This window comes from Penaeus monodon, chromosome 3, assembly GCF_015228065.2.
Source record: "Penaeus monodon isolate SGIC_2016 chromosome 3, NSTDA_Pmon_1, whole genome shotgun sequence".
In the NCBI taxonomy this organism is placed as follows: domain Eukaryota; kingdom Metazoa; phylum Arthropoda; class Malacostraca; order Decapoda; family Penaeidae; genus Penaeus; species Penaeus monodon.
In genome coordinates this window covers 13,899,359-13,911,858 of record NC_051388.1, presented here as the reverse complement: position 1 = coordinate 13,911,858, position 12,500 = coordinate 13,899,359, and the positions used below count along the sequence as shown (strand labels likewise).

The window sequence follows — 12,500 nt, the reverse complement described above, 5'->3', positions numbered from 1 at the left end:
GTGTGTGTGTGTGTGTGTGTGTGTGTGTGTGTGTGTGTGTGTGTGTGTGTGTGTGTCTGTGTGTGTGTGCGCGCGCGCGCGCGCGCGTTTACCTTCATTAACTACAACCGTGTGGTCGCACGCGTACATGTCTTTATGCATGCGCGCTCCCTCCTCTCCAAGGAGTACCTGAACTGAGGGACCGGCGACGCTTGGACGGAGCAGAACAGGGTGACACTCGAACCTCTCTTCTTGACGTCGGTGAAATGCTTCTCCTTGGAGGGCAGACTAGGTGCCGACGTGCCCGCGGGGTCTTGGGGAAACATTCGAGATTACACACACTACACGCGAGACCCATATTCGGCATTGGTTTAAGGTTCCCCCCGTTTTTATCCGTCTCCATATAAAATCATCCTTTCGGGGAAGTAAAAGGACAAACACAACTTTGCATATGTCACATGTACATATAAAAAACCTTATTTCTCCATTTGGTCCATCTGGCATAAAAATCTTTAACCGCTCGATCTAGCCTGTTCCCACTGTTGTAAAAAATAACCCCCGCCAACAGACGCAACGCACCTAAATATCGGAAAGACCTTTGCCTCTCCAGTACCATGACAATTCAACGACGCAAGACAAAAGAACAATATCTGTGTTAAAGTAGGATCTACCTGTGCTGGGGGACGGGAGACGCCTGCACGTTGCATAAGAGGGCGAAATTGGACGTTGCAGATTGCACTTTGTTGACCAGCTGTTCCTCGGATGGGAGTTTGGGGGCGGAACTACCAGCCGGTTCTTTTGAATTGAACATGAAGATGAAAATAAAAATGAAAATGAATATGAAAATTCGGGTAAAAATGAATATAAAGATAAATGCTAAATAGAGATAGAGATAGAGATAGAGATAGGGATAGAGGTAGAGGTAGAGATAGAAGTAGATGTAGATATAGAGATAGTGACAGTGAAAGATATAAATATGAATTCGGAGGCAAAGACGAAGGTGAAAATGAGGGTAAAAGTGAGGATGAAAAGGAAGATGAGGATGGAGATAAAGAAGAGGGTGTAGGTGTAGGTGTGCGTGTGTATGAGAGTGAGTGTAGTAGAGAAATAGAGTAAGCCATGTTGCATTTTTCACGCGAGCCTCATCCATGTGGTACACACGAGGTCTGAATAATGGAATAAGTTACCCGCGCCACAAACTTCCGCTGAGGGCCACGAACCCGCACCTACGAACGTAATGCTATTTCACCGCAGAATTTTACGTTTGTTGTCAGCACTCCCGCTGTATATTGCGTTATACGGTGCACGAGTCAGACTTTGTGAAATTTATATGCACATGGAATCCCATCGCGCGTAAATTTTAAACATATATACTATACATACTATATATACTATTTATATATACTATATATATATATATATATATATATATATATATATATATATATATATATATATATATATGTATTTATATAAACATGTGTGTGTGTGTGTGTGTGTGTGTGTGTGTGTGTGTGTGTGTGTGTGTGTGTGTGTGTGTGTGTGTGTGTGTGTGTGTGTGTGTGTGTGTGTGTGTGTGTGTATGTGTATGTGTATGTGTATGTGTATGTGTATGTGTATGTGTATGTGTATGTGTATGTGTATGTGTATGTGTATGGGTATGTGTATGTATGTGTGTGTGTGTGTATATATATATACATATATATATATATATATATATATATATATATATATATATATATATATATACTATATATATGTGTGTGTGTATGTGTGTGTGTGTGTGTGTGTGTGTGTGTGTGTGTGTGTGTGTGTGTGTGTGTGTGTGTGTGTATGTGTGTATGTGTGTATGTGTGTATGTGTTTATGTGTGTATGTGTGTATGTGTTTATGTGTGTATGTGCTTATGCGTTTATGTGCTTATGCGTTTATGTGTATATGCGTTTATGTGTATATGTGTATATGTATGTGTATGTGTGTATATGTTCAGTCACTATTTTGACAACTAAATGTCCTGTAGTAGTGTCCTCGGTCTGTCTATACTTTATCATGTTCTCTAATCTTATAAAGCCTAGAAAAGTAATCGATATTCGCGATCTTCTGCTAAAAACTCTCTCTCTCTCTCTCTCTCTCTCTCTCTCTCTCTCTCTCTCTCTCTCTCTCTCTCTCTCTCTCTCTCTCTCTCTCTCATCCTTCGTACCTGAACTGCGGCGCAGGATGGGCCTGGGCCTGGCACAGCAGAGACATAGTGGGAGTCCCTGCTTCTACGTCGGCGTTGATCGTATCCTTAGACCGTAGCTTTGGCGAAGAGCTTCCCACAGGTTCTGAAGTTATGCTTACGTACTATATACTGCATATATATATGACACACATACGCACAAGGCAGATCTAAGTTGCAACCGTATTAATGATGAAAACGTCTACGTGATCTTATGCAAACACGCACACGACCCCCTGCCAGATATTCTCTTTCGTAAATCTACGGAATGCGATATCCAGGTTTCATTACCGTCCATCAGCGTACGTGGGGCAAAAACAGCACAATTTTTATCTCATTAATAAAATGTCGCGTGGCATACGAACACATTAATGCAACCCTGGAAGTTTTAAGCAAATATGTAATTTATATCACAGTGGTACTATCTTAACTTTTAAACCCATGCTCCTATACTCGGCAGCACTGCACCTGAATTTGGGGACTGGATGAGCTTGAGCGTCGCAGAAGAGCGCCATGGCAGTCCTTGCGGCAACGATAATGGCGTTTATCGTCCCCTTGACCACGGGGAGCTTCGGGGCGGAGCTTCCCATGGGATCTAATGGACAACGTGCACAATCACCATCTCGCTCCCGGTTGTAAAAAACGCGGGAGTCCATAAATGTAGGGACAGGAATCCATTCACCATTTTGCCAGGCAGTTTTGCATGGCCTCCCCCGCCCCACCCGATCTCTCCCGCCGCGGTCCTACTATAGCCTATAGGAATATCCAAATTTGGCGTTACCTGAACGTGGGGGTCGGGTGTGCCTGGGCATCGCAGAAGAGCGCCACGGAAGCCCTGCGAGCCACTTTCACCGCGTTGATCGTGCCCTCAACCACACCCATCCGCGGGGCCGAGCTTCCCATGGGATCTAGCAACAGTCAGAAAGGCCGAAACCACATGACTACCGGGGACCTTTACCACACGCCTTGGCCAGATGGAACCCTTGTCTCATCCTAAATGTCTGTCTATCTTGTTATTCTGCGCCCAGAAACGTCACATGGCCTGAGTTCTCCGGTACACATAAATGAGAACACTAAACATTACCAATAGTAGTAGAGCAGATCTTCATATTTACCTGTCGTCCAGCATGAACGTCGGACAACATTCCCCCTCTACATGCTTTTACTTACCACTCCTACCGCCTACCTGAATTTCGGAGTCGGATGAGCCTGGGCGTCGCAGAACAGTGCGTTGGGAGTGTCCGCAGCCACTGTTACGGCGTTTATTGTGCCTTTCGCAACGACTAGTTTGGGCGCTGAGCTTCCCATGGGATCTAACAGAACGTCGAGTGCATGGAAAAATCATCAGCAATTCTTGTCAGTTTAGGATAGGCCTGCCGTCTGTTAGCATTAATCGCTTACGTCGTGACTTGGTAATAGTGTTCGGCAATGGGAGTCAGCTGCTCTCTGTTATTCATGAAATAACATGATTTTGTTCTCTACTATAAATATCAAGAGATATCTGAAATTATAAAAATTATCGAGTGTGTTTCCGTGTCCAAGTGTAGAATACGAATTAGGTTGTACTGGAAATCGCCGATACAACCGTTATAGGCTTAACTACCTGTACTTGGGCACAGGGAAGGCCTGGGCGTCGCAGAAGAGGGAGAAACTTGAGCCTCGTTGCGTCACCTCCTTGCTCACGGTGTCTCGGGGTGGCAACTTGGGCGCTGAGCTCCCTACGGGAGCTAGTTCACCAAATCACGTGAGCAAAGTATATAATTAGAACATGAACCTAGTCATCAGCACTGCTCGTCACAAGAGAGTCTGAGTGTTATGTTCAGGACATAAAAGCCTGAATAATGTAGCCTGAAGGTCGAAATTATAGGCCGAAAGAAGAAAATGGAGGGTGTCGTATTCACGGACTGTATAGAGCCTGACTGTCGTATATGCAGAACGAAATATAGACTGGGGCCTAAACAAGATTGCAAGATTGACTGTACCTGTACTGCGGGGGCGGATAAGCCTGGGCGCTGCAAGGCACAGCAAAACTGGAACCCTGAGGCTTAATCTTAGCACTGACGGTGTCCTCCACGGGGATCGACGGAGCCGAACTCCCTACCGAATCTGACACACCATAAAAAAGGCCAATTACTGTCCAAGCACGATTTCGTAATACACACTCATCGCGCAACATACAGTACTAAGCATAGATACCGTTGGGTAAGGATATCCCTTGATTACAGGATCCATGATACTTGTCACTGTCAAGCCTTGTGTTGTGTTTGTACACAATGGAGGTGAAGTAGGCGGAAATCATGAAATCAAAATATTCATCGAATTCAGTCATAGCGAATCCTTTGCTATCAAATCCAATCTCTGCATCATTTCCTTCATTCGGAATTGAGTCTAACTCGCCCCAATACCACGAGATACAGCTTTCCTCGCTCTCTTGTCCCCGCCCCTTGACTCGAACGTACCTGAAGGTGGGCGTGGGGTGCGCCTGCGCAACACACAGAAGGGCCAAGGAGGTGCCACGGTCCTTTGTCTCCGAGTGAATCTTATCAGTGGATGGCAGTCGTGGACCCGAGCTCCCCATAGGCTCTTTTCACACGAAGAGGACACATTTGTTAGTAGCAATAATATTTAATTTGATTATACTGGGGTATGAGATTCCCGCCTGCCGCCTTAATACAAGACAGATTTGAAAGGAAGATGTGTATTTTTTTTCTATACACTATCCTCCAGCAGTCTCTCCTGAATTTCAGCATTTGATCGAAAAAAATGTTACTTCCCTGCAATGTCCTTGGAGGTGTCATGTTATAAGTATCCCGCCATTAACACCAAGTTTCATATAACATACAAACAATGGCCAACAGTTATCCCTTATCACTGAGGTCTTCCTTACCGGGTTTCAGGCACGGGGAAGCCCTGGGCCTCGCAGAAGACGGAAACACTAACGCCACTGGGTTTCACCACCGTCAGGACAGTATTGATGCGCTCCTCCCACGTGAATTTTGGGGCGGAGAATCCCACGGGCTCTGCAGGTAGGGAGGGCATAAGGGGGCTGGGGAGGGTACCAGACCGGAGACCAGAGGCAAGAGCCCCGACTAAAGAGTGGTGCACGAGTCAACTGATTCGCTGAAGTCGAGGAAATGGAAGCAGGTGTGTGTTTTCTATGCCATCTAAAAAACCTTCCCGTGTAAATGTCCTCGTGTTATAGCTTGATTCGTTTTCTAATCTCTAGCTTCTCCCTACCGTAATCTCCTGGAAAAGACGAGAAATGTCACGACTGTGACTGCCCTCATGAAGGACATTCCCACCCAAGCTGATCCCTTACCGGGTCTCGGGGACGGGGAAACCCTGAGCTTCGCAGAAGATGGAAGAAGTTTCTCCCTGAGGTTTTAAAAGCGTCAGGATGGCGTGCACGCGCTCCTCCCACGTGAACTTGGGTGCTGAGAATCCTACTGGATCTGCAGGATGGAGAGTTGGAGTGGGCGTGTAGGCAGGACGCCTGTACATGTTCACGACAGCCCTGTCATATAGTCTGATGTTGGCTTACTTAGTCGTATGATACAGCTTTGTTTCTTTTACGTTTGTCTTTGCACTGCGTGAGCGTGTGCTTGCGAGGGTGCGCGTGTGTGTGTTTATTAGTGTATTCGTGACTGAAAGAGAAACAAAATAAAAGGAAAAAATAAAAGAGAGGGAAGAGGATATCCCACTCCTCGGCGTAACCAGAAATCAATATCCAATCAGACGAGATCTACCTCAACACCAATTAATCAGAAAATAAGACCTAATTAAACATTTCCGGTGATCGGCGCACAGATGGTCCAATTAGCGCGCGCTAAAGGGATCCAACGAAGACTCAGCAAAAGTTAATCAGAGCATCCCGTCATCCGAGATCTGCTCAGAATAACTCCCACGACCACGCTCACTCATCGAGGCAAAGCAACGGCCATGGAATTTTTAATTTGGCTGCTTAAGTCTTAGTGTTTTCAGATCGAGTAAAACTCCTCCTCAGTACTTGCCGCGATAGAAATCTACGGATACATAACTCCATGTTTCACTATTTGGTCTAACGGTATTTCTCTTGTGAACAAATATCTAAAATAAGAAAAGAATAATGAGGTGATCCGGTTCCAACCTTTCAAACGCACCTGTTCGTGTGACCCAATATCGTTTGTATGCTTCATTGGAATAATATCCATGAAACGATCCAGTACGACCAACCAATAAAACGAGCGCGTATCATCATTTGCGAAAAATAATCGAAATGGCAATAACAACATTACGTAAATATGATCGAGAGTTTTGCCGTTTTTCTCTTATCCTAATGATTTCCACACCTTATGACGAATGAGCACTCTATATTTCAACGAAAGCACAAGCATATTACCTGGTGACTGGCGACGGGTTGGCCTGAGCTTGGCAAAACAGCGAGAAACTTGACCCAAACAGTCTGTCAGTTCCCATACGATCTCGACTGGCGAGCTGGGGCGCCGACAAGCCCACGGGATCTATGTCAAGCAAGGAGGAATGTTGGGACGGGGTCAGTGCACCATGACAGCATCATGTGCAGAGGGTGGCCTTTGTGCCAGGCCATGTCGTGCCGAAGGGTGGAGTACCATGTTGGAATGTGGCTAACTGCCTTTAACAAAGCGTGACCGGTAATGTGGTAATTTTGGTAACTCATATTTAGCCAACGCAGTGGCAGTTAGTCATTCAACACCGATGAATTAGAATTCGCACACACAAAATATAATATGTGAAGTAAGCGAATGCTTCCATAATGTTTACCGCCGAGGCATCAGAGCTTGCTTAGACACCGGGTTCGGGCCACACGCCTACGCCTGATCTTACCTGAACACGGGCGTCGGGTGGGCCTGGGCTTCACACGGGAGGGAGAAGCTCGCGCCTGATGGCTTCACCTTCGTCCTTGACACGTCCTCGCCAGGGAACTTTGGACCCGAAAGACCCATGGGATCTTTGCGACGAATGTTAGACAAATGAAAGGCTTTCGACTAGGACGAGAGCCTTGTGCCCATGCCCAGGAGAGAAAGACTGCCACGAGTGACGCATGACACAAAACTTGTAAGTGGATATGATTATGACAAGCTGCATGATACTGTTACCTGAAGGCAGGGGCGGGGTTGGCCTGTGCCTGACAGAAGAGGGAAAAGCTGCTCCCTTCGGCCTTGAGCTTCCCGCGGGTGAAGTCTTCGGATGCCAGCTTTGGCGCGGATAAACCTACAGCATCTGAACCAAGGATCACGAGACTGCCTCACTCAAAAGCTCTTTAAAGCCGCAAAGGCCGCATTTGCCTTGTTTCGGATATGACCTGAATGTTGGGTGAAAAGCCTTCACATATATTTAGTTAAGTCGTAACCTTACATAGCTTTAAAAAAAAATGTGACGAACTGCCATCGTTGCAACAGTGGCCCTTCCTAAATTAGAACGACATGGCCTAATCTTCGAAGAAGCAACATCTAAGAGCAGAAAATACTCAGAATCACATGCCTACCTGAAGCGCGGCGTGGGATGGCCCTGCGCATTGCAGAAGACCGAGATGCCTGTGCCCGAGTCCACCAAGGTAGTACGTGACACATCCTTGTTTGGGAAATTGGGAGCAGAGTAGCCCACGGGGGCTGGAGGAGAGGGGGAGGGGACGGAGTGACAAAAACACCGCCACATTTCAATAATAAATATCTTATGTTACCTTATAGGAACCTCTGCCGCCGTAAGTTATCATATAAAGGTATGTATTATTTACGTGTTGATAAGTATGAAGGCCTTCGTTCAGTGTGCCCCATCCCTAATTAAGAGTCGACAGATCTGATATGGAAGCTATACCACTATAACATAAGACTAAATTCTCAGAGTCCCACAAGAGCCGAAGATACAGACATATAAATCCTCCCATAACCAGTGCAATCCTCTCTTAAAACATGAACAAAACTGCACCAGCTGCAATACCACCGACATTGCCCCCATAAAAACACCTCCTTCGAGCCTGAAGACGAAGGCAGAGCTCATCTCGCCCTTCCCTCGAGCGGCCGCATCCTCAAAGGAGCAGAGTCGTTTACCTGAAGGATGGTGCGGGGTGTCCCTGCGCCTGGCACAGCAGGGGGAACGCCGAACCCGCCAGCCGCCCTTGTGTGCGTGACAGGTCGATATTAGGGAATTTGGGAGCTGACAGTCCAACGGGATCTGGAGGGGCGTGGGTGACATGGAGAGAAGGAAGGAAAGAAAGGAGTGGAGAGGGAGAGCAGGAAAGCAGAAAGGGGAGGGAGAGAGAGAGAGAGAGAGAGAGAGAGAGAGAGAGAGAGAGAGAGAGAGAGAGAGAGAGAGAGAGAGAGAGAGAGAGAGAGAGAGAGAGAGAGAGAGAGGGAGAGAGAGATTACTTTCTTATTCGAACATCTGTCTTAGGGTGACAAGTAGCCACGAGAAACAAATGTTACATAGGATCATGGCCCCTTTTCTCAATTTCTTCATTTTCGTCAAAGGTATTTAATTTTCTCTCTTCTTCTCGGATGTAATGCCAGTTTAGATGTATCTAAATTCCGAACCTATACTAAGTTACCGTTTCAGATAAGTGAACACACAAGGCAGCGATAACAGAATGAGTACCATAAAACACACCAAGAACAAAGAAAGACAGCCGAACAGACCTCACACATATGTAAAAACTCGAGCTAATTACAAGCCCCGCCCTCACTCCCGCATGAAGCACCCAGCAAAGTCTATCTACCTGGAGCGCGGCGCGGGATTGGCCTGCGCGGGGCACAGGAGCGTGATGGCGGAGGCGGCGGCCCTCGAGCTGCTCCTTGAGGTGTCCGTCGACGGGAACTTGGGCGCGGACAGGCCCATGGGCTCTGCGTGGAGATACATAATGCCGCCATGGCAGTTTTTTCGGTGTTATTTCGTTCTGTTTCCCTCTTTGGAGGAAGGGAGGGTAAGCGTTCCCCTATGTTCTCTTTTTTGGTTTTGTTTTGCGCGGTTTCTTTTTTTGATACAGCAGATAGGGTTTTGTTTTAAACGTTTCCGAGAACTATGTTCTGTTTTAGCTCCCTTAGTTATTTGTCAACTATACGTCACCTATTTAGGGTAAGTTGACACGCTCCTAGGACTCTAAATAATGCACATACATACCCACATATACATACATACATACATACATGCATACATACATGCATACATACATGCATGCATTCATACATACATACATACATACATACATACATACATACATACATACATGCATGCATACATACATACATACATACATATATACATTACATACATACGCACGCACACACGTACACGTACACACTATACCAGAATGTCTCCCCAAGAACATCATTTACCTGTAGGTTGGCGCGGGATAGGCCTGCGCCTGGCAGAAGAGCGAGAACGAGGTGGCGGCCCGCTTGCCGTGCGTGCGAGACAGCTCTGAATCGGGGAACTTGGGGCCAGAGAGTCCCACGGGTTCTAAACAAAAAGGGAAATGGCTACTTAGTCCTACGCTTCTCGGAGTATTGTGAATGTGAGAGGGAAATACCCTTGTTAGGCCGTGAGTACGATTTCCCCCCCTACGGGGCTGTTTTCGCTTCTTATCATTTTCAAGAGTTTGGATTTCCCAGAGAAATACTTACAGGTAAAACGGACGACTTGACATGAACTGACACACCGACGTCATAATGAACAGCTTTCTTCCATCACCTAAAACCATAAGTCTTATTCTATTCCAATTTTCCAAATGTTACAACTCTTTCCAACAAATATGAAAAAAATAAAAAAAAGCTAATGTGGCGCCAATTAAACCTAAGAGCAACGTCAGCCACGACGAAACAGAACCCAGCCCCTATAACACCAATGGAGACTGAAGCGGACCTGGAGGAGGGGGCGGGGTTGGCCTGGGCGGGGCAGAAGAGGGACGTGCCTTGACCTCGGCCCACGAGTTCCCGCGTCAGGTCGTCCTTGGGCGTCTTCGGCCCCGATAATCCTACCGGTTCTGTCTCACCATGCGTCAAAAACGCTTTATGTAGCATCTCCCGAGATAACTGTACAAGGAGCCATTGAAGTTTGGTTTGTTTTTTATTGCTATTTTTTGGTGTAAGACAGAAACATACGTACTGTATGTGTGGGCGCGAGCAAATGTGTGTGTGTGTGTGTGTGTGTGTGTGTGTGTGTGTGTGTGTGTGTGTGTGTGTGTGTGTGTGTGTGTGTGTGTGTGTGTGTGTGTGTGTGTGTGTGTGTGTGTGTGTGTGTGTGTGTGTGTGTGTGTTTTGCATATACTAACACGGCCTGATTGAACGTAAATTAATCCAATTGGTGCGACCGCCTATGCCTACCTGTATTCCGGTAGAGGGAAGCCTTGGGCGCGACACAGCAGGCCGAAGCTCGCGCCCACCCTATGAATGGCCCGAACTATGTCCACGCTGGCCACGCGCGGAGCGGCGTGGCCCACCGGATCTAATGATGGAACGAGGGCCAAGTTGAGTCAGGCGGGGAATCCCCTTTCACGGAGACTGAGTCACAGACAGGTACCCCTTTCCTCTCTTACCCCCCCCCCCCTCTCCTCCAGCTGCCGTCTCCCCCTATTCGCTTTGTCTTAAAGAGAAATGCCAGACGAGCTTCCCTTAGTATGAGATGTGCCCGCCCTCACCGCAGCGCATTCTTGAAGAGCACACACCTACTGTTCTTCGGCCGAATATCAGGTGAAACGTATAGCACCAGTGATCTATGCATCGAGCCCTTTGACCCTTGCTTCTATCAGGAAACATGAATGAGATACATCCATCTCCATAAACCAGAGAAGTCACCCACATACTCACCAAGGCCACACATCGAAAGAGGCAAAGTATAACAAGAAATTAACCAAAGACCATTAGGCTAAGGATAAGGACCATTACCCTAATCCTCATCACAATCCAAAGTACCAATCCGACCTACCGCGCGTCCCTCGACCCAGACCAGCCAACGGACAGCACTAGACCACGTTTACCTGAACTGCGGGACGGGATAGGCCTGGGACTGGCAAAACAAGGCGAAGTCGCTGCCCCGTGGGTGCTTCGTCCTTATCAGATCCTCGCTAGGGACTTTGGGCGCCGAGAATCCTACGGGTTCTGCTCGGTGGGATTGGTAGAAGAAAGGGCGCAATGTCAGAGGATTGATAGAAGAAAGCGCACAATGTCAGAGGTTTCAGAGCGAGGGGTGTGAGAGGCGGTTGGGGGGTTGGGGGACGGGGCTTCTCCTGCCGGGCTCGTATGTTTGTAATCGCCATTAATGAGATTAATATTGTTTTTCGTGTTCTAGTTTCTGAATTCGTCATTCACAAAAAGAGTCAACAAAATGCGTTCCCTGATTGCCCTCCTAATTAATCTAATTAAGCGTCCACCATAAAAAGCGGAAATCACCAAAATAATTTGCTCTCTCGCTTAGCTGGCAAAGCCCACAATTTAATTACATTTCGATATCACGCTTTACTTCTGCAGAATTTACAGGATTTCAGAGGCTAACTTTCATCAATATTTGCTACCATCAACTATTACCCATTTCTAATAATAGATATTATTATTGTTATTATTGTTGTTATTATTATTATTATTATTATTATTATTATTATTATTATTATTATTATTATTATTATTATTATTATTATTATTATTATTATTATTATTATTATTATTATCATTATTATTATAACAACAACAAAAATAACAAAGACAATGCCAATAATCATAACACCAAAAGTAACAATGATAACAACGATTCCTTTTAAACCGAACCCGCACAGGACCTGACCTGTGTCGAGGCGGCGGCGTGCTCTGCGCCTGACAGAAGAGAGACAGACTGTCACCGGCGCGCCGGGCAGTTCGTACCACGTCCTCGCTTACGAACTTTGGACTCGTCAGTCCTACGGGATCTGTCAAGGGAGGGAAGGACAGATAGGGGAGGGGGTCTAAAGTGCAGGTGGAGGAGGAGGGGAAAGTTCGCCCTTGTTTATCCGAGTACCTACACAAGGGAGAGAGAGGACGGGTAGGGGGGAGGGAAGGAGCCTAGATGTGGAAACGTCGAATGGTAATGTTTGCCGAGTCAATAGCAGGCTCGTGTTCGATATTAAAAGAAACGGGAAAAGTTGGAGATGAGCGCGATGTTGGTATCTTATTGACACGCGAAATGAAATCATAAATGGTCAACAATGCAGATAAACTTAGTCCACAGGTGCCCGTATGTACTTATACGAAAAGAACGCAAGAGAGAGAGAAATAGGGTGAGAGAGAGGGAGAGGGAGAGAGAGAGAGGGAGAGAGAGAGAGAGGG

At 46.6% G+C, this 12,500-nt stretch overlaps 1 protein-coding gene across 1 annotated transcript in view; it reads right to left on the bottom strand.

Moving 5' to 3' along the window:
• LOC119585283 (titin-like) overlaps positions 1-12,500 on the bottom strand; it is a 227,341-nt gene that overhangs the window by 175,444 nt on the left and 39,397 nt on the right. The window contains exon 5 of the mRNA XM_037933959.1: positions 3,383-3,509. Within this exon, the coding sequence (XP_037789887.1) occupies positions 3,383-3,509 (127 nt within the window). The remainder of the gene's footprint in view (positions 1-3,382; positions 3,510-12,500) is intronic.